The 22,710-nt window shown below is 37.0% G+C and overlaps 1 protein-coding gene across 20 annotated transcripts in view; it reads right to left on the bottom strand.

Moving 5' to 3' along the window:
• The window catches only part of RAPGEF4 (Rap guanine nucleotide exchange factor 4), a 152,146-nt gene that overhangs the window by 21,405 nt on the left and 108,031 nt on the right, over positions 1-22,710 (bottom strand). For 19 of the 20 annotated variants that reach the window (XM_072040943.1, XM_072040944.1, XM_027461176.3 and 16 more), the window contains 12 exons: positions 21,338-21,398; positions 20,518-20,594; positions 19,351-19,497; positions 17,950-18,065; positions 14,606-14,694; positions 12,282-12,360; positions 7,234-7,384; positions 6,389-6,477; positions 5,939-5,969; positions 5,627-5,705; positions 3,367-3,513; positions 2,055-2,152 (listed from right to left, as the gene is read on the bottom strand). In XM_072040943.1, coding sequence (XP_071897044.1) covers positions 2,055-2,152; positions 3,367-3,513; positions 5,627-5,705; positions 5,939-5,969; positions 6,389-6,477; positions 7,234-7,384; positions 12,282-12,360; positions 14,606-14,694; positions 17,950-18,065; positions 19,351-19,497; positions 20,518-20,594; positions 21,338-21,398 — 1,164 coding nt within the window. Of the gene's footprint in view, positions 1-172; positions 301-2,054; positions 2,153-3,366; positions 3,514-5,626; positions 5,706-5,938; positions 5,970-6,388; positions 6,478-7,233; positions 7,385-12,281; positions 12,361-14,605; positions 14,695-17,949; positions 18,066-19,350; positions 19,498-20,517; positions 20,595-21,337; positions 21,399-22,710 lie in introns of those variants that run through there. The other variant, XM_072040948.1, reaches the window with a different exon arrangement.

Genomic DNA, 22,710 nt, shown 5'->3' with positions numbered 1-22,710 from the left:
ATTTCTCATAGGGTCTTTGTTAGATAATTACAGAGAAAGGAATTGTCAACAGGCTCCTTTCTGAGTAGCAACTGAATAGAGTCTGTGAGATTAACAGACCATATTTACATACTGCAACATTAAAAATGAGCTTATTAAATGAATCCCATTTTATAAAAGAATGTTCTATTACCTGTAGAAAAAGGACTGACTGCATTAATACATCAAGTCACTTTCTCAATAATACACAGTATGTAGTAGCTTTATTTTTGTTTGAGTTCTTGCTTTGCACTCTCAGGAAAACTTGTATTTCAAATATCACTATAATACAAACATTAAAAATGATTAAACCACAGGCATTATTACCTTCAAAGCTCCATCTACATTTTTTAAAATAGTGTATTTAAGCACTGTATTATAAAAAAATAATCATGACAGCCATCAATCTTATAAAAGCCTGCAGATCCCTCTGATATGGGGTTTGCACAAACGAAAAATTCCTTCCGTTAAGACAGAGTATGAATGAAAAGTACACCAGTTTTGTGTAGAAAATCCTAATTTGTGGAAATCTGTGGAAAAAGACTTGTTCACAGACTGAAAGAGGGCTTTTTTCCCCTATTTGGAGACAAACACAACATAGTTGTTACCATAACAAACACATATTTTCCAAGGCTAGGAAAGAAGTACTTAGATGTAAACTCATTGCATATTTGCAAATTTGTCTGACCCAGAACAATTTTCACATGGGAATTTCCAAGTGCAATGAGAATAAATGTATCCACATGCACAACAGCCAGGAACTGGAATGTGAAAGGATTAAACTGGGAGGGAGGTAAGGTTGTAACATTTTTCATGTTATTTATATCTCTTTGAAAAAATGCATTTGATAAGGAGATGTGTTCTGCTATACAGTGCTGAGAACCTCTTAAAAGGTGCTGAGTGTTCTTCCCTAATTCCTACAGAAGTCAGTCCAGTTGACAAAAACTAGCACATAGCAGCCCTGTATCTCAGAGATCCCTGTAGCTTTTGGAGTACTTGACCCAAGGTAGATAGACAGCACAAGGGACCAGGCACAGAAAGTCATGACGATTTTCTGCTAAGGGTATGTCCACGCAGATGATGGAAAGCCATATAAAAAGTACTCAACATAGTTGTACTAATGCAACCCCACTTTAGAGTAGCATGCCCCATAAGGGTATCTATTTGGCAGGATTACTTAAGCTGAAGGGAGCACCAGAATTTAATAAACTGAACAAGAGGTATCTCTGCATGGAACTACAGTAGGCTGTATGCGAATTCCCTAGTTATTAAACTGAAAGCAGCAGCAAAGCACAGATTTTACCATATCTATAAAAGAAATCAGGCATACGTACTAAGTGGCTTGTTAAAAGCATACAGGAGGCTGAAACAAGGCTAGGAGTAACAGAGTTCATGCTGACATGACTTGGCAATGACATTTGTTTTTAATGAAATAAAAGGAACAAAAAGTACAGTCAAATCAAACTCTATAAAAGCAGACCCCATGGAGATTGTTAGAATTACTGTATAAACTGTAAGTACTTACGAGCAATTTTACTTAAGAAAAAACAGACTTTCTAGCAGGAATATTTTTTGTGATTCTAGTTGGAATTATCTGAGATTTTGACATAGTATTTTGTAGGGCTCAGAAAGAAAAGATTTTAAGTAATTTACTGTTGGAATCAAGTCTCCATAATGCTGTAATTGGTAACATCTATCTTCTATAATATATCCTTGTGGCCATGAGGAGATAATTCTGTAATCAGGATTTACTGCATGTCTTAGTGATAATATTCAGTTCTTCCTACATGCTCAGTGCAACACAGAGAATACTGGGATCAAGTTCTGTCATGTAGACCAGATGGATTTCTGCTCTAGCTCAGGAAATGATGACATTAGCCTGTTTTAATTTCAAGGCTTGTCCCATAGCACTGTTACAAACCCTTTGTTGTGAATATTTCCACTAGTTTTTACCTAAAGCATAGATAATGCAAAAAATACCAAGCATTCAAATTAATTGAAGAGGTGAACTTTATGAGACCTGCATACATACATACCAGTGAATCGAACTGATCACGTGGGCAAGCAAACAGCCGTCCATTAACACTGAGAGTTGTAAACACTGAAACATCATGAGGCTTGAGCACCACTTTTTCTGTAAACATGAAACAGAAGACTGTTTGTTAAATGTATGTAGAATTTACAGGACTGACTCCAATAGCTGCATAGATCAGCGTTACGGGAATAAATTTTGCACAGTAAACCAATGTCCAGGATACAAAACAGATGACAACAAGGTCCTCTTGGTTGAAGAAATGTGACAACAAGCTCAGCCCAAGCCAGTCTCCTACAGAACTAGCATACAGAACTGGAATCCCAGCCCCTCGAACCACACAGGCAGGTGAAGAAGCCAGCACAGCCATCCCTAGGAACTACCCACAAAAGTTTCATCATAATTAGGGACTCTAGTCATTCTTCTCTGAGCTTTAAGAATGTGGAGAGCTGTTCTTACCAGAAATTTCCTTGAAAGACAACTGCATGGGAAAGTGATCAAATTGTAGCAACTGTATTCAAATCTCATGACAACAGTTCTAAAAGAGTGTCACATCACAGGTAAAGTAGAGATAATAAAGTAACTTACAAAAATCTCTATCACGGGGAGAAAGATTTCGCTGTCAGCAAATCTGACAATACAAAAATGCTGCAACTGCAAAAAGTAGAGCTGCCTGGTGTCAGTTCTCAGGAAGTAACCACTTTTGGCAGGCATCACCGCTTACAAAAATGCCTCCCAGTAGAGCTCTCATTAGCTGTGTGTGTCCCATACTCAACCAAAGCACTTCAGCAACACTAATTCTTCAGCAGAATCCACCTTGCAGTCACTCTCCCATTTCCACAGCCTATAGTGGGGGATTGACTCCTGACCCTTTGCCAACACTGCCTCAGTGGGCTTGGTACTAAGATGTTCAGTAGTGGTTTACATGGACAGAGCTGTCAGAATGGTAGTAAACACTACAGGAATATTAGCACTTCATCGTTTTCTGACGTCACTGATTCATACATCTAACTTGACATCATCCATGCTTACCTCATATTCCTGTTGTTAAAAAGCTTGAATGTCCTACAATGAAGGGAACTTGGGGTAGCTCTGCTCTGTAACATGCAGATACACGAGCATCTCCATTTTCCCTGTATGCCATGTGAGCTCAAGTCTGTGCCTGAAGTGGGGAAAGGACTTGCCTCTAAGCTGGCTTGTACTAGCTGAACATGTGCATGGATATAAAAGCCAAGACTGAATTCATCTTGCTTTTGAATTCCACCTGACCTGCTGCTTCACTGTGAGAAATACTTCAGATGATGCAAATACAGTACCTCCTCCTGAGCTCATCTTTACTATGATGAGGCCTTCTCCAGAACCCAGCTTATCTGCTACTGCGCTGATCACTTCCTTCACGGATGAAGACACTGGTACACGGATTGTGGTATAAGTTTGGTCTATGCAGTACACTTTAAAAAGAACTGGGAAAAAAAAAAGAAAAGAAAAAAAAAGATTGTGCTATATATGCCACATGTAACAACCACAGAGATGTTATTGTACAAACTATTTTCTCTTCAATAACCATTGTTCACAAGTGAAAGAAATAAAGCAACAATAAGTCATTATTACTGTTTTGGTAACTCCCCCTTCCTCAGGTGTTCTACAATTTCTAGTATAGAAATCTTTGACTTCTCAGAGCTTTTAGTAAACCATGAAGTACTAGTGTTTTAGTGTTATACTGTTTATGGATGACAATTTCATCTGGCACTTTGTCATGTCCCAGACGTCATAGTATTTTAAATAAACAATTGTTTCCAAGAGTCAGGAAAGCTGGTTGCAAACTCTCTTATTACAGGAAAATACTTTTTATATGACAAAATAAATTTTAAAATAAAGATCTTGTTACAATCAGAACTTCTATCAAACTGTGTTGCACCCATTTTTTTTTACACGCAAGCATATAATTGCTGACTCAAGACTGTTGCAGACAGTGAAGAGAAATGTCCTAGCCTAAGAGCACAGTACACATTAGCTCCCAGACTAATACATGAACTCAGGTCTCCGGCTGCCTAGAAATCAATATGATAGTACATTAGTGTGCAAAAAGCAAGGCAGCTCACAGTGGCATGAATTTAAGACAGAAGAAGTTAGCAAAATACCCCTTTGGCTCAGCTGTCAATCCAAGCTAGGCAGCCCCTGGGGTTATAGCTGTCTGTGTTTTCAAGGTTCAGTTTGCTGCCTGCCCTACGAACAAGAAGGTGCAGCCATATGAAAGCAGCAGTTACTTCCTGCCCATGCAAACGGGAGAAGTAGTACTTCTATGGCTGTATCAGCTATTTTGCTCTTTGCAGACCTAGAAGAAACACTGATAGGAACAATGGGAGCTGCAAGATTTGTATGATTTGCAAGATCTGTATGGCAAGATTTCTGCTGTTCATATACAGATACTTCCTGCTTTTGAAATGGCTCTTTCTGTGGTTTGCTTTATGCCAACGGCATTCTCAGATAAAAGACTTTGCATTTTGTTCCCTTATTTTTACCATTGTACAGTAGCAAGAGCTATCCTTTGACATCAAACACCCTGAAGCAGAGGTTATCTTCTGTGATGAAGATGCACCAAAACAACCATTGAGAGACTGGACCACGCAGTTGCAAAGAAATCTGCAGATTTATGAATTTTAAGGAATATACATGCTTATTTACAATGACTAGATCTCATCAGCAGAGTTCAGGATTTTGTTGACATGGCAGTGCTTTTTCCTGCATGAAGTAAAGGACAAAATGAAAAGCCACTACAACCGAAAAGGACAGTCTGACACACTGCTGTAAATTTTACCTTGATCTCTTCTCAAGGAGTCAAACTATAGCAATAGGGCAAGACAGCAGATTCTGTTTCCTGGGCTGTGTGCCACAGAGCAGAGATTCAGGGCATGATTATCTGCTCCACTCGTATCTCACAAAGGAGCATTTCTGGTAAAACAGCTGTATATTCCCTCAAACTATGCAGAAGAGAAAGAGGCTCACACGTGACCTTCAGCAACAAATATATATTGCACTGGAATCATCTATCTGCTCTGTGCTGGTGCAGCCTCACCTCAAGTACTGCGTGCAGTTTTAGGTGCCACAACATAAGAAACACTTAGAAGTATTAGAGACTGTCCAAAGGAGGATTATGAAGATGGTGAAGGGTCTAGAGGTGAAGACGTATGAGGAGTGGCTAAAGTTACTTGGTTTGTTCAGCCTAGAGGAGACTCAGGGAAGCTTCCTCATCCTTCCAACTTAGGATATTCTATGATTCTGTGATACCTGCATGGACAGTGTCCATACTGGTTCTTACCTGTTTTGTTCATCCCCTGTTTTAAAGGTTGTTACATCTTCCTCTGAGGAAGCACAGTGTTTGGAAAAAACACTGGGAAAAAAACAGGAGTACTTCAAAACGATGGAAAATGTCAGGTTAGCAAAAACAAAGCTTGCTTCAGGCTAGGCTTCAAAACTGTTGGTACTTCTGTTTATTTTTAGACCATTTGTTTTCAGAGAACCAACTTTACTATAAACCCCAGTGGCTCAAGAAAACTTTGCAGAGAAACAACTCACCTTCATCACTGCCCCTAATAGGCTGGCGTTTCTGTGCTCTGTCATCACTTGTGTTAAACAGCTGCAGAAGAACTTTGTGCTGAAAATTAATCATCACGATTCACATTATGGCAGGAATAAACATTATGGGTAGAACTGAATTACAATCAATTGATGGCAGCAAGAAGGGTAGCAATGCAAAATTTCACACAATTCTAAAAGCTATTTCTCAATGTGTCATTTTAATATATCCAAAATTACTAAAGAGAAGATTGTTTACAGGTTTGCTGTGCTAAAGCTTTCACTTATGAAAATAGGCAAATACATTCTTACCTTCTTTTGTGGTGCTTTAGGTTCTTCAGAACTATAAAAAGGTAAAACATAGAATATATCATTAGGTATTACCTGAAAGAGTTTGTGCACAAAATCACCTAAAGAACATAGACCACTTGTCAAACTACAATATCAACATATTTATCAAGGCTGGGGAAATACTAAGTCTGTGCAAGCATGACACAAGCATCCAGTTTAGTTTCAATGGCATATACATCATTTCTTATTCTTCCTGTCAATCCCTTTATGAGAGAGTTTGGTGTTTGCAAGAACAATATGGAAAGAGAGGGTCACAGACATTCATCCAAGCAAGCCTGCATGCAAACATTCAGTGACTGATTGCCATTCACAAAACACAATTTTAATAGATATAAGCAATACATTTTCTTCATCTATTTACTGAGAAAAAGAAGAAAGGGCAAGAAGAAAAGAAGAAAAAATTGTGCTTACACTTGCTTTACAATTTTCTCTAGCTCTGGAAGTTGTTCCTTTAGGGCTGCAATCATTCTAGTATCATCTGATACAGATACATAAAATTCCTGCAAATGATACAGCATAGTCTTTAAATGACTATAGGGGTAAATGAGCAGTACTAAGGATAGAGGATTATGACATGACATCTGATAGTTTAATGATTATAAAGAATGCTAATCTGCATAGATGAAGACATGCTGGGCCCAACCCTCTATTACTGCTACTTGTTTATCTCCAGCTGATTTAAAGCATGAGTTACACATGCAGAAGGGAAGACTGATGAGAGGTGGAAGAGAGAAGTGTTTTCTTAAGCTTACTGCGCAACCACTGACTGCTTGTGCAAATACTGCATTTTCAGATTATCAAAGAGAAAAACAAGAGAATTCACAATTAATCTGCCACAATAGTGTTTTTTTATTCACTGCTGTTGTATTGTAGTTATTGCTATTGTTAACTACGAAATTAATTTCTTTGCTTTTTCTTGTAAAACAACATCACAAAACCCAACAAACTTGACCATGCTTGCTACTACAAATCCATCTCCCATCTCATCTGTAATTTCTCTGAATGTACTATTTTCAGTCACACTTGGACTTCCTCTCCTCCAACACTATCCTGGATCTTTTCCACTCTGGCTTCTATCCCACATTCCATTTTTCTCTGAGGTGTCTAGTGATCTCTTCTTAGGCAAAACTTAGAATCACTGAACCATACGCATTTTCCATGATGTAGAGTACTTGAAACATTTGTCTACTTAAAATCTTTTCCACAGTTACTTGGTAGAGATCTTTCAGTACAATGATACAACAATTCCTTCATACCTCCAAAAAGGCCATTGCTGCTTCATCTTCTTGCAGTAGATCTCCATATAAAGCAGCCCACTGGAGAACCAGTCGAATGACTCGCCTTTTGTTGTTGAGGGCATAATCCATTTTCTCTTGCTCTGTACCCTGGGAAGGCTGGGCATGATAGGTGCCATGGTGTCAAGGAAAACGCTCAGTGGTTGAAAGTATCAAAACCAGTATGAATTCACAAACAACTGACTTCCAAATGGCGTTCAAACATAACTTCCCAGTTACAGTGGCAGAAAAAGAAAAATGACAACTTGTGTTTATAAACAATTCCAGTCTTATGTCTGTGAGGAAGGCTACTGGAATGAACCACTCTTACCGCTTTTATTTACAGAAGCTATTGTAAGCCAAGGTGAACCTCAGTCCCATTATGGTAGGAGAACCTGAAAGATTACAGTCTAAACTGACATGGGATGAAATAACAAATTATATAGTAGCCTCATTTTACATATGAGGAAATCAAGGATTCCGCTCTACCAAATATAGCATATTTGGGAGGCAATACTTTGTGACAGTTATTTTGTGACAAACAACGAGAAAAAGTGAGAAACCTTTTTCATATAGAAGTGTCAACATTACCAAATATGCAGATAGAAAAAAAGTATAATTTATTCAAAGGAAAGAAAAAAAAGTAAAGGCTCAAACGAAATGCAAGCATGCCCTGTTCCTACAAGCACTTCTAAGTACAGAGCATCTCAGTCATCTAACTGAAGCTATAACTTTAAAAGCTCTGGTCACTTAAAGATCTCTGCTGACATCTCTATTAAATCAGTGAAAAAGCAGACTGAAGAGCTGAACATGGACTTTAGACTCTGTTCTCAGATAAGGGGAGGAAGGTACAAAAGCTTCAATTATAACTGAATTATATTAGTTTTTTGCACTTTGTCATTCAGTGTTGCTTTGTTTTTATAGACAAAGAGAACTACTAGTACTACAAAGAGAACAAAAGAGGTGTTTATAACCTAGGGCTTCCTTCTAAACTCTGAATTACGTCCTCTAAGCAAAGGCATTAACAAGGTGGGTTTTTTTGTTTGTTTTATTTTCTTTTAAATATAATTCAATACTACTTTCCTGCCAAGGTCTCTATTTCCCATCACTCTTACAGTAATCATGCCGACTTAGAATGAAAAACTGATGCTGAGGAAATCTGCTGCTCTTAGAAAGTCCATGATGGGCAATAAACTGAGTTAACTTCAGCCCTTAACTATGCAAAAATTAAGAGGAATCCACTGCAGAAATGACATATGACAATTTGTGTACCTCTCCACAGAGGTTAACAATGTATATTAAAACCATTTCGCAATAAACTGATGACTGAGTATGAAGTAAGCACAAAACGAGTGCAACCACTTCAACTGTTCTTCCTGGGTACCAAAATTCTGATCCTACATTACCATGAATGATAACGTTCCCAAGTATATGGAAACAATTTGTACTTTAATACTGGCAATCTTTCATGCACAGAGAAGTCCAGCATCCTTTCAACCTGCACTTTCAGTGGCTATAAAAAATATTTTAAAATATTAATTAGAAATCAAAATTATCTAAAATACATATTTTAAGCTTCCCCAATAGAATTTTAAGATATCTCTCTTTTTTTTTTTCCCTAACAAATATTAATTCACTTTGTACTAATAAAATGTTATGGGAAAAAAGTATTTATTAACTCACGCTTTTCAAATGATCCTCCTGCCCATAATCCCTGCAGAGATCCGGCATACTACCAGGGTTACTGGGGCACTCACTTGACTGACAAACTTAGAAATCTGCATTTTAATTTCATTCAGAAAGGTTTCAAATGACTGGGGAACTAAACATGTCAGTACATTTATGGAAGTAAGTAAGTCAAAGGGTCGTATGAAATAAATAATATATTGTAAGCTCTGTGCTCTAATGTCTCAGGGAGCAAGTTTAATATTCTACTGAGTCATTTTTCTCATGCCATTTTTACATTTCAAACACTGCAATTATTTCATGTATTTTTACTTTCTTATTAACTGACTCACTGCAGGCACTGGTAATTTTTCTGTATTTTTACTGCTCATTTATATTAATTGCTCTTTTATTAACATTATCACGGGGAAAGTCAATGAAGGGTTCTCCCGTTTTTATGGGACCTACAGGATGCAGATTCACTGTAGATGGCAATCAGAAGTAAAATATCATGTGTTCTTGCAATAAGTGTCAGATAATTGTAAAATATTTATCAACACCAACACGATTAGCGTTCAATATATATATTTCTAATTCTGTCTAACATATGCTAGGAACTGGAATCAATTCTGAAGTCTGCTCTTTGCTGCATGAGAATATTTAACTAGACTGGGAGATGTGTGAAATCAGCACCCATTACTTCAGTGGAATGCAAGCTATCTGGCTAGCATGATGGTAAGTGAGGTTCACAAAACATCCATAAGGAAGCAAGCTAAAGTACTATTGTCCACAAAGAGCAAAAGAAGAGTTTAGAAATTGAAAGCATTTAGACAATAGCCCTTTAAAGATGAAAACTTATACACATGCTCCCAGACTTGCAATATCCCAAGAGTACTTATCCTAAAGGGCACTTTTGGACATGTTACTCTGTACCAAGTTTTATTTGGGGATTTTTTCCTGCCTCCCTCTGACAAACTGTAGCTCTGAGAATTTGTCCATTTCTATCTTTGTGAAGTAGACAGAGAAAGAGGGGCCTTGGTCTAACAGATAGGATGTGCGCCTATAACGTGATCCAGAACAGGGGAGAATGTCCTTTGCTTTCCTATTAAAAAAAAAAAAAAAAAAAAAAAGACGTGATTCTTTAATATTGCAGGATCAATATGCTCTAATGATAAAATAGTGGTGTGTCAAGGGACAGCATGGCATAAGTACTGAGTCCTGAGCAACAAATAATGTTATTCAACCAAAATGGTGCACATGTCCATTCCTTTCAGCCTTAAAGAACATGCAGATGACCAAATACTGCTGTAAAGGAATAGAAAAAAAACAAATAATTTATACCCTGTACTATGCTTGAAAGCACTACAGTGGTCTAGCTCTACTCATACCTGCATGCTGCCAGCTAAAATAGGATCCTAAGTGGGTGTAAGAAAACAGACTTTTATTGATTCAAAATTGGGAGCTGGAGCAAAAACAGTGTCTCTGACTGAATCACCTTTCTTATTTTTCTTTTACCATTTTAATTTCCTCACGGAGCATAACTAATCTGTCCTTAGTCTCACAGCACCACCAAGCATTTTTGTACAGTGATTTTGCTCAAAAAAGATGAGCTTTGTTAGCAACCTTTCAACTCTAACAATAAATTTCAATGGTACAATCAACAGAGCACAGTTTGATTTTCCATATTCAGAATGGACCAAATAAACAATAATTCAGCTCTAGGCAAAGCTGACACTAAAGCAGTGGGATACCAGTTACTTCCAGCCCTCCTCCTCCTCCTCTCTGAAAAGGAATTAGCGTGATGCCTGCCATGACCCACTTAAGTAGTATATTGGTCTTAGCCTCTCTGGAATAGATTTTATAATCTATGCATACACATAAGTGACATTATCACTTTTATCTTCAGAAAAGCTTTTCCTCTATAAACAATGAGGTACAATTTGCTTATGAGTCTGATTTTCCCAGTTACTGGATATCAGAGGTATGCTATTATAACAAAGGACAGACAAGCCTGAGTTTCTAATGTACTGATTGAATAATATGAGCTAGATAAACCTGAGAAAAAAAGAAAGTGCTGTCCTTTTTTCCTCCTCTTAAAGCTGTCAGCAACAGCATTTCATAATAATTTTGATATCTGAAACTATGTGGTTTTGGAAAATGTGTTTGTTGCAGGTGTATGAACAATTTTCTGTAGACCAGTTTTGTGGGTCCAAAGGTTTTCAAAACAATTACTGTCCTTGCTAGGAGTAACACAAATAGATTCTTAAGCTTGCCAGACAAGGACACGATGCTCTATTTTGTGGTTTCAGGGTGTTAGCTTTCCCAGATGTCACTCGCCCTGCTGAGCTTCAAGAAAAGCACACTTTCACATCAATCTGATTCTAAAAAAAATAATAGGGAATTGAAGTTACACCTCTTGTCAGAAATCTATAAAACAGAAAACATCATATGTTTATTTAATGCTCCCAATCACTTGATTCCATCAAGTCACTACACACAAGGAAAACTTTTCAGTCCCCCACAGCTCCCTGAACTAAATGACCTGCCAGTAGCTGACTGATGGACATTTCACACACGCCCTCTACAAAACATGCAGACAGTATGAGATCACCTCCAACTCTTGATGTTATCCAACTGTACTTTTTTTTCTTTTCTTTTTTTTTTTAATTTTTTCCCTCCTAGGTATTCACATGCAATCCAAGTTTCTTGCAGTTTGTTAAAATTGCCTATAGACTATTATTATTATTGTTTGTAGGTGTATTATGACAGTTCCTAGGAACTACTTACTCATTGGTTTCCTAGTTCATGCACCCTTCTTTTTGAAGCAGTTTGCAGCTTGTAATCTATAACATGAACCATTGAAATCATCAAAACATAGTGATCTTAGCTAAAATCTCATTGTGGTTCAGCAAAAAATCAAAAAAAGATAAAAGACATAGGAGGGGTAATCCAAATTTTTATGTAATTTAATCTTACAGAATCAAAGAATGGTTTGGGTCAGAAGGGACCTTAAAGATCATCTGGTTCCGATCCCTCTGCCATGGGCAGGAGACCTTCCACTAGACCAGGTTGCTCAAAGCCCTGTCCAACCTGGCCTTGAGCACCTATCTGGTGAAGGGGCAGTAGGTTTCTTTTCCCAGGAAAGATACAATTATCATGCTCCAGGACTGCATCTCACTATGTTTACACTATCCATTTCAGAGTTGTTGAGCGAGGGACTGGCTGTTAGTCAGACATTGAGAATCCACCCACAAGGCACAGCCTCCATGAAATAAGATCTGATTCTTGAGAGAGAAAAGCTCCCATCCCATCACTGTTAGGGGAAGTCATAAAATGGACACAACCTTTTCATTACAAAAGGATATTGTGCCATCAAGGCTGGGCAGAGCTGACTATTTGGCATAAAAACACAGTGCATCATTATAAAGTCATTTAAAGCAGAATCTGTGAAAAGAGAAGAAAGAAAACAAAAAATTAAGCCACAGCAAACATTTTGGGGATCACAAGGATGAGGCTTCTTTCAGCTAAAAGATCTTATTAGCCCTCTGCAGATAATAAAGGAGTCTTTTTGCACTTTGTATGTATTAAGTATGAAAATGCAAATGAACAAATATGAGCTGAAATATTAACCTTTTATTCTTGTCTACATAGATTTTATTGCACTTATGTTAAGAAGCAGTCTGTGTCAAAGGAAAACTTGGCACAGCTAACAAAAACAAACGAACAAACAAAAAAACTCTGTACAAAAGTGAAATATTTGGGTATATTTTTCTCCTCTACAAATGTAGAGACCTTAGCATAAGAAGTATCAGGCCTGCCACACCTAAGCACCTAAGAATTGTTGCTGCATCTTTAGGGAACTGCAGTATTAAGCAGCACATTTAGTATGCACTATGTAGAAGGCAAACAATTTAATTCTTTGCTGATTTCCTAACAGTGAGCAGAAGACCTAACAAATTTAAATGAATGGTCAAATTTCTGCTTTTATTTTGATTCAAAAGTATCACTGCTGCTACATTTAAATTAAAATGTACATGGACAAAATGATTTGGTAGTACCTATATTTAATCTGACAACACAGAAAGCTCTTTTTTCACTTAATGTGATGTGTGTTAGTGCTAGTGTAAATCCCAGGTTTACCTTATCTTTGTACTTGTAACAACAAGGATTTATCCAGCCTAGCTGCAGAGGCCAGTATAAACTTTATTTTACTTTTAAACTATGCAAGTCTTACATGGAATCACTGAAATACAATAAACACAGTACTCTGGGGTATCAATACTACATTGTAACTTTAGAGATAAGAGAAACATAAAAACACTGTAAGTAAGTGATGTGAGAGAAAATATGGTGATATAAGAGTTAACCTATTATTACATCATTGCTTCACCGCAATTCATGTTTGAGAATATCTCTAAGTTGACAAAGCACTGCCAAAATGGTGAGACTTTTTATTTACATAATATACCAAAGTGAACTTTAACTGTTCTTAAATTAAGGTATTGCATAAAGCAAAAATTAGAATTTCTAGTTCTCTGAGCTCCTATATTCTAAAAATAGCTTAGTTTGTGAATTGTGCCATTTTTGTCCCATTGGATGACCAGGGGCTAAGTTTGAAAGGATTTCAAAAACAATTCAATTTAGAAACATGTATAACACATCCATAATATGGATAGTGAACTTGCCATTATATACTTGCACGTTTAAAGAACAACTTTCTGCTTGTAATCCTAACAATTAGGCACCTATGAAAAGGTTCATTTTTATTTTTAAAAGTGATTAATACACACAGTGTAAAAGGATTTCTGTAATCTTTCAATTCTTACACCATTTATGGCCCACTATCCAGCACTCTGATCTCAGTAACCAATCAATTGTGGATCACTTAGGAACACCTTAGAATATATACTTCTTAGACATCTGTAATGTTAAAAAACTTGCTAAATAAATACCCTTTAGGTTAATGTAAAAGTCTCTGCATGACTTTATCATAAGTAGGAGGATTTTTTGTGCCTAAATTATTTTTTTTTCTAAATTACTTAGTGACAGTAAATCAGTAAATATATATATCCTTAGATGTAAATTGGCTGTTCTCCCTACACAAATGAAAAGCAGCCTATTAAGTGCAGCTGCAGCAACCTGCATTCTTGGGACCTAGCCCAGATTGCACATACTCTTTTGAGTAAGAAGCCTTCTTTCCCTGCACATGGGAAAGTTATCACAAACAAGTAATTTAAATGCAATGTGATATAGATATGAAAATTTGGGAAAACATATCCTAACATAATACAATGGCTGGAGGAATCAAGCTAGTTCACAGTATTAAGTGACAACCAAAACAGTAATTATAAGTACCATTATCATCTGGCGGTTAATGCATGCTCTTTTCAGGCATTATGGTTGTGCCTATTTAAAGTTCTGACTAGTGGTCTGGCACTTTTTGAGATTTCTTTTTTTGATTCTTTTTGAGATGCTGTTCTACTCTGAACCAGAAGTATGAATACAACAGAGCAGGCTAGGAGGACTGGGTTGTTGTCTCTAATCCTAGATTTTCTATGTTTTCTTAAGGCTGGATGGCTCTGCTTCTGGGAAAAACTACTACCAGATGCTTTTCAAAACAACATGTTGCAGTGTATCCCCAGCTTGCTGTATATGCAGTAATAATAACGACACAGCTTTTGTCATGTACCTGTTGCTTCATTTAAAGTTACTTCAAGGCGCATAGTTTCTAGAAAGTGCTCTAAAATTTTTTCTGGGGTTCCTGACATCACAATATACCTGAGGGAGGGAAAGGAGCAGTTAGCATCTCATAGGCAAAATGACAAATCAAGAAAAAGCTGCATACCAGTGAGAAGACAAGGAGTATTAAATGCAAATACCTACTTGCACCTGAATCTCTGTGTCTTAGGATGAAACCACTCACAATCTTTGTTACCCTCTGTGAAATGTATTGCAATAACACTCTCCAACCTACCCAGGGAGTGCAAGATGACAGACAGCCCCCTCCCTGTACAAGTACTCCAGTATAACATCACCACAGTTACACTGCAATCAACAGAGCTGCACTGGTGTAAACCCGGGGAAGTGCAATCAGAAATGCTTCTCCACTGAGAATGAATACTTCAGTAATGATAGCAATTCATAGTCATTAGAGGGTCTTAATAGACTTACTCTGAGCATGAAATGAGAACTAGTGTGTATCATTGTCAGAGCAAAGAAACAATTTCCTCCAGCAACAGATAGGGGTTGGTCTGAGAAGATGGGGACAGATAATGAAATACCACATTGTGCCTTCAAATTTGTGTAATGCCTTAGATAGCTGAGGTAAGTAAGTTTTTGCAAGTGGATAAACTTACTAATGTACCATTTCCAGGATTAAATTAAAAGAGGTGGGAGAAGTAGTGCAATAGTTAGGTTACTCTGCCTAATGCAAGAACACAGGCAACATTTTAAGTACCAGCAGAATATCACAGGATATTGCTACACTTGTCCTGCCATAGTTTTCTTTCTTTCCTTGCAGATTGGATTTTTCTTTTTTAATCTTTCCCTCCATTCTTCCAATCTTTGCATCTTTTTCTTCTTTTTTTTTGGAATCCAACTGATAAAGTATGGAACTTTAAAAAAAAAAAAGAAAAAGAAAAAAAAGGAAGAAAGAAAGAAAAACCCCCGAGAAGTGAAGATACTCTGCTCCTGCTGAGAAATAAGTGGTGGAGCTGAGCTCCTGGGAGCTCCTCCTCACTTTGAGCGCTGACCGTCACAGTTCTTTTACCTGCCAACCCCTTTGGAAGAACTGTATTGATGTCCCAAGAACACAAACACTTGTTAAGCCAGTGCACATTCTCGCAGAGATACTAACCAAGTATCTAAGTGAGTGAAGCAGAGAAATCACAGGTTGCTGTACTCTGAATATGAAAGCGAAAATGAACAGTGGAGCGACTTGCAGGGCTGCTGAATTTATCCTGCATGAGTGTGATCACCCATAAAGAGAGAAGTTAGATCATGGGAGTGAGAACTTCAGAGCTAGTTCTTCGAAGCAAAGCTGTCACTGTTTGAAAGCATGGCTCAGGGAGCCGTGTCTCCCCAGGAGAGAAGGAAGCAGAATCCAAATCACAACTCAGAGGATCTGCTCCAAAAGTGAAGTTTTCCCCAAGAAGAAGAAAACGAGCTTCTTCGTTGACTTGATGTCTTGGAGAAACAACTCCAGAATGCAGAACATTTCTCTAGTTCAAATACTACATACCTGTTTTGGGAGCAAATCCTTAAAGGGCAGCTCATCTGTAGTGATATCAGAGATGTGAGCTACCTATTTAAGAGCAAAGCAGCAAGCCTTTAAGAAGAGGTCCCTGTTAAGTCTCTCTTTTGGGCCCAATGATTTTCAATAAGTACTGAGCACTCAACCAGTGCATTCTAGTAAACACATTCTGGAAATCCGAATAGGCCAGTAATTTGATTTAGAGTCTTGAGCATAAATGCAGCCACTTACTTTTATCTATTAATAAAAGAAACAAAAGAAATGACATCTTTAAAACCAGTGAACTCATTCTGAAGATTTTAAACAAAAAGATGCTGCCAACACACTGCTAACAAAGATTGTTGAAAACCAGCCAGTGAACATTCAAAGTAGCTTCCTCTTTCATGTAGCTTGTGTCTGTTTGTCATAGTTACTACCAAAAGTTCCCTTACTGGCATACTGATAATACACAAAAGCTGACCAAATGAATACAACATTTATAGAAAGCAGATTCTGAGCTTTACCTGCAAAAATTCCAGGAACATAAGTTTTAAAATAACCAGGGACCATAACTATCTCTAGCTACTTTTCATCAAATTCTGAACAAAAAAGGGTAAAATAATAGAAATAATGCTGGTGCAAAGAGTTTTCAGGGAAGGTGGTGTTTAGAACGTGTTTAAATGAAACTTTGACTTTTGAAAGTATGAAAAATTTATCAGACCAAATAAAACGGATTTAAATCTATGAAAGAGTCACTGTGCATACCAGATGCTGATGCAAATCTACTGACTGCAGTCGTTTCCCTCATTTAGACAGGAAAAAATTGCTCTAAGGGTACATCATTTCCTAGGAACATAGTTTATTTTTCCAATAGATCAAGTGGAAGATGAAATGGCAGTTTCAAAAATGTGTGAAATGTGTAAAATACAAGAAATGGTTTGTTTAACCATTCACAGATCTTTACAAATATTTATACTCAATTATAAAGATAAAATGTGTATGTGAAATCCCAGCTCAGATAAAAACTGTACCCAAAATATCTCACAGTAAATTTGCTCTTTCTTTGAGAAAAAGTAAGATGCAGGGTAAAGGATTCAAAACTTCTTTGTGCTTATTTTGTTGAAGTTGCTCGAGCGTTGCTAAAGAAAATGATTATGTGACAAGAAATTGTGCATCCATTTGTAAATAACACATTTACAAAGCCTTTAGGGGTTTTACCAACATTTGGAATTATAATAGCCTCACTCCACTCTTATCACAGTGGCATCCAGAATTGTACTTTTCCCCTTTCAGTAAGAAAGCAAAGAAAATATAAAGAATATTGTTATTACAGTGCAAACCTCTTCTGTATGATAAGCTGTGCAATTTTCATTGCATGAAATCTTCATTTGTATATAAATTGTACCTAGCAAACTCTTATTAGAATCCAGAGTTTAAAATCCAGAATGAAAATATCTATACTTAACAATAAAACAATGCCTTTTTCTTGTGTCTTTTACATAGTAGCTCTGCTTAATAGGGTTTCAGCATTCTCCGCATGCCGTCTATTTAGAAGTTATTACATGAGATACGTTTTTACAGTGAGATCTTCACAGAATTATTGTGAAAAGTCATAGTCATGCTGCTGGAAATGGATATATTATCCACTGTGAGGAATGTGATTGGCTGATGATTAATAAAAAAGAACATTTTATATATTCTGCATTTTTCCACAAAAAGGGGGAATATGCTATTGTTTGGATAATAATGCCATAAGAAAAAGTTAATCATTGTCTGACGTGCACTATTGAATGAAAACATACTTGTGTTGAGGCTGTGAATTTCCTTGATTAGAAACTCTATTTCCTGCTGGGATCTTCTCCAACACCAAGACGTCTTGGTCATGTTCTTTGAGCCTTACAGTGTTTGCTTCCACATCCTGCAAGACAAGTTACTTTTAAGAAAGTAATTGCACCAATTTGGATAAGTAGTTACTCTGAAAAAATGAATGACCCTCAAACACAAAGACTCTGTGGATGATTCTTTTCCCCTGTGTTTATCCAACTTTATTTGATTTTTGAACAGGCATAATCAAGAGGGAAGCACTGGTGTTGAGGTAAAGTCAGAGAATCATTGGAGAGACTGGAGCAAGAACCATGACAAAAATTTCTGGATACACCAAAGGAAAAGAAATTTTCCAAAAGAGAGAGTGCCTCCAGAATTTTCTACATGTAATATGTATTTTTTTACCCCTAGTTTCATATGATCATTATTGTGCATAATTTTAACTTAAAAAAATAAATAAATCATACTTAGACCAATAAACTGTCAGAGTACTGCTTTCTTTTCATTTTCTACTACCAGACCATACTAGAAAAAGAAAATTAAAGAATTAAATATAACGTGTATTTAAATAACACAGATGAAAATTAGTAAGACCACAGACTTCCATCTTCTTTGAAGTATTAACTAGGGCTAAATCAGTTGGAGTCTCTACAGCCAGTGCTAATGGCAACCTAGTTCCCATGTGAACAGTAAATATACCACTTTTTTCTAGCACAGTACTCTGTCTGGAGTTACCAGGCATGTATACCTTTCCATACAGGGTAATACTGTTTTTGACTTTCTATACTATGAATTATCACAAAACAGCTTGTATCTAGATGCAGGTTTCAGTTATAGAATTACAGCTGAACGTTGGAACACATCTGCCCTAACATTAATAACTGGGAATTAAGAATTAATTAATTATATCAACTGGGATTATCTTTGTAGAGCTCTCTGATAAAGATATCCGTGTATTCACCTGTACCTTATTAAATTTGCCACTTGATTTTGCCTTGAACCTATTGAGTTTAAGGCACCTGACACTGATTTATCTAGAACAAGACATCTTGTTTTATTCAATATTTGGATAGGAGATCACCTAGAAAGACTAGACAGAACCAGGCCAAAGAGAGCACTTGGCAAATTCTAGACCACAGGAATGTGAGAGACAAAAGATTACATTTGGTCACATTTTCATGGCTAAGCGAGGAACAGAAAAAGAGAAGTAACTATACTTTACTTGATCTTCTAGAATGTCATATCTCTGTTCCACAACTAGGGACACTTCAAATATATTAATTCTATAATATTAATATACCTATACAAATAAGATAAGACTCTAGAAAGATTTGGAAGTTCTGACATCATACTGTCAGGGTGGCCCTTCCCACGCTTACCCTAAGGATTCTGTTGAAATCCTCCTTGTCTACTCTCAAGAAGTGGCAGTTGTCTTCACGCAGAACAATAGATGCAGCTCTAGGAGCATCGTTCACAAGTGCTAGCTTGCCAAAATCATCTCCTTCGTGTAGAGTACATACCACACCCTGCACAGAGGAAAACATTTACATGCAGAAACCCATCATTAATGTGGAGTCTATTGAAAGTCCTTGTACAAACACCGGACTTCACAATCAAATACCAAAACAAATCTATTTGGCAGGAAATCAAAAGCCAAAATAATGACTAGGAAACAATACTTGATAGCTGGTTATTACTATTACTAAAGAAAGGCAAGAATAGAAAAGAATTGGCTTGTTCTCTAAAATTACATTCAGCACGAAGGACTCTTCTAGCCCTGCTGAAGAAAGCTGCTGAGTTGTTCTCTTTTCTTAAAGAGGCCCTGAAAAATATCATCAAGCTTGCAGAACACAATACTACATCTTCAGCTGACGTAAATCAGCAGAGCCCCATTTACTTGAATTTATAGTAACAGAGAACCTGGCCCACCTTGTGGCGTGAAATCCACTAGTCCCTATGCTAGATTTTGGTGGAATGCTTGATGTTCAGAACAGAGGAATCTTATTCACTGAATGAAAAATCACTAGGGAAACAGGGATTTTTAAAAGTTCAAAGGATTGCTATGTTAGACATGCTTTTCAGTATATAACTTTACTAAAAGTAAGAGGTTCCATAAATTTGGAAGGTGTCCATTCAACCCAAGAACCACTAGTCACAGAGCAGCACTTGTGAGATGTGCCTAATACCTGTGATAAATATTAGTTGTACAAATATTTGGGAAGATGGTGCTAAAAGGTGCAGGACAAAAACCCCCATGAGATGCAAGTCTGTAAATTCACCGAATTCCAGTAAATGGTTTTGTCCTAAAGATACTGCTGTAACTGTGTTGAATTACACTTAGAAAGTGTGCAATATATACCAAAATTATACAGCAATCAACCAGAAGTACAATAATTGAAACCACTGGATCATTTCTTAATAAAATTACATCCAATTTGTTTCCTCAGACAACGCAATTCTGCTCTAAATTAAACTGTATTCCTTCAAAGTTTTTTCTTACAATTTCAATAATAAGGATCATATAAAAAGAATTCTGAAAAAATTACCTTGCCATAAATGACTACGTTTACTGATCCCTTCAGGATAATGTACCAAGAAGTACCTTCTTCTCCCTGATTAAATACTACAAAAGAGAAAAAGATTTTATGGTGAGAATATAGTTATTCAAAACATAAATGGGCTATATCCTGCACTCTATAAAATTCAAGGTAACTCTATTGCAGTCATATTAATGACTGCCATGAAAAAGGTCATACTATGATTTTAAAAGTAATTGCCTTCAGATTTTAGGAAAAAAAAATCCATGTAGCAATTATTTTATAACACTGATGTGAAAATTGCTTTTATTTTCCACATCAATTGCAACAACGACTTTATCAATACACGTCAGGTTATCAGTTTCTAATCAGCACACAGATTGAGATTCCACTAAAAGTAGTGTTCTAACTATTCCCTAGCAGCTGTGAACTTGATCTTGTTAAATATAAATAAATGCCTTGCTAAAACTTATCAGCATAAATAGATCTGAGGAATCTAACATCTTAAGTCAGTAAGATGGCTTTTTAATTCAAGGATAATAATGAAATACCTTTTGCATAAAGATTGGTCCAAATCAAAATTCCATATACAAACACATCCAAATCATACATGATGCATAAACCCAACCAAGAATATAGACTTAATTTTGCTACTGCTCCTACAATTAGCAACAGGTGAAATTAACACCTACTACACAGTTTTTGAACGCTGACTGCCAGTCAAGTTTGAAGAGTGCATTTAAGTTTTGCTCTTGTCATTTAAACATTAAGAACTTAATGCTCATGCCACAGATAAGAAAGATGATATAACAAGACTCCTTTTACTTACAGACCGTTCCTGCTTTGGGATGTGACTCAAAAATGAGGACACCTGCTAATTCTCGCTTTACCTTAAAATATATAGAGAGAAATTATATAAGTCTTTATAAGTATTTTATCCTTCCTTATTACATATAACCCAGCCACTCCTTTTCTTCCTGCTGCATTGTTCAGCACTCATTCAGAATCACACAGCCAGACAGTCTACTTCACTCAGTGTCCTATTCCCTAACAATTGGCTTCACTTAACATGAGCTCCACATTTACTCTCTCCAAACAGCTCAGATAAGGGCATCCTTAAGATATAGTTCTCCACATCTTTTTTCGTATACATACAAGTGAAACCATCATAAACAATTAACATTATGGAAAAATTCAAACAGTAATAACTAATTTATTACAGAAGATTGCTATCAATTGTCAATTACCCTACGGGGCTCTGTGGTATTGCTGCTCTTCCCTGAGAAATCAGTACCCTTCTCCTTACTGACTTAAATTTGGCAACTTCTGCTGCATCAGGCTGCAAGGCACAGCTGCTGAGACCCATCTCTGCCTGACAGACAAAATGTCCAGCTCACTACCTCTTTCAGGAACTGGAGAATGTGACGCTGCACTTGATGTCAACCTGTTCTTCTTTGGGTTTGTACTACGCTGGTGTGATTAACTCCTATGAGTGTCAGGGCACTTGTCTCTAGTGAGACAGCTGCTGTTTAAAACCACTTTTTCCTCACAGTAAACACTGTTAGCATTGTTTTCGCAAAGTGAGAGCAGCACTGCAAAGCTCATATTATCCTGAGATTTTCTGTGTGCCTTATGTCTCTCTTCACACAACCACAGATCTGTATGGACTTTGAGGCCAATTTCCAGGCAGAAGGATTCTTTTCAGAGACTCTTAGCTGGTGATAACCAATGTTTCAGAAGGACTACTATGTAACTTGAAAGTGCAAAATACAGATAAAAAGCATGCTCCAATGTCTTATTAGCATTAGCGTTTCTGTGCTGTTCTCCTAGATGTTTGAACTGAGAACAGCTGTACTTCTAGATGAATAACCTTTAGGCCATGAAGAAAAAATTGGGGAGGAACCCTCAAATTCTGGACACAATCCAGATGACAGTATCTCCTGAGATGGGTAGACAAATTCAGGCTCTGATATCCTAAAGGCGTGTACCAAACCTTTGCTTGGGCACCAGGAGTAAACATCCCTCACCAGCCACCCCTCCCCAGACTCTTTCCTGACAGACAGTGCAAAGCATTCCCTGTTTGTTTGCAGTCTGGCAAAGAAGAGGGATTTATAGAGGTGCTTGGACATTCTTTATTAGCACACTGACCAGTGAACACTCCTGCAGGCCTGTTGTTTCCATAACTATTAGTCCACCAAACTC

This window comes from Anas platyrhynchos, chromosome 7, assembly GCF_047663525.1.
Source record: "Anas platyrhynchos isolate ZD024472 breed Pekin duck chromosome 7, IASCAAS_PekinDuck_T2T, whole genome shotgun sequence".
NCBI lineage: Eukaryota > Metazoa > Chordata > Aves > Anseriformes > Anatidae > Anas > Anas platyrhynchos.
Note: the sequence above shows the minus strand (reverse complement) of the source record. Positions and strands in the feature narration are given on the sequence as shown.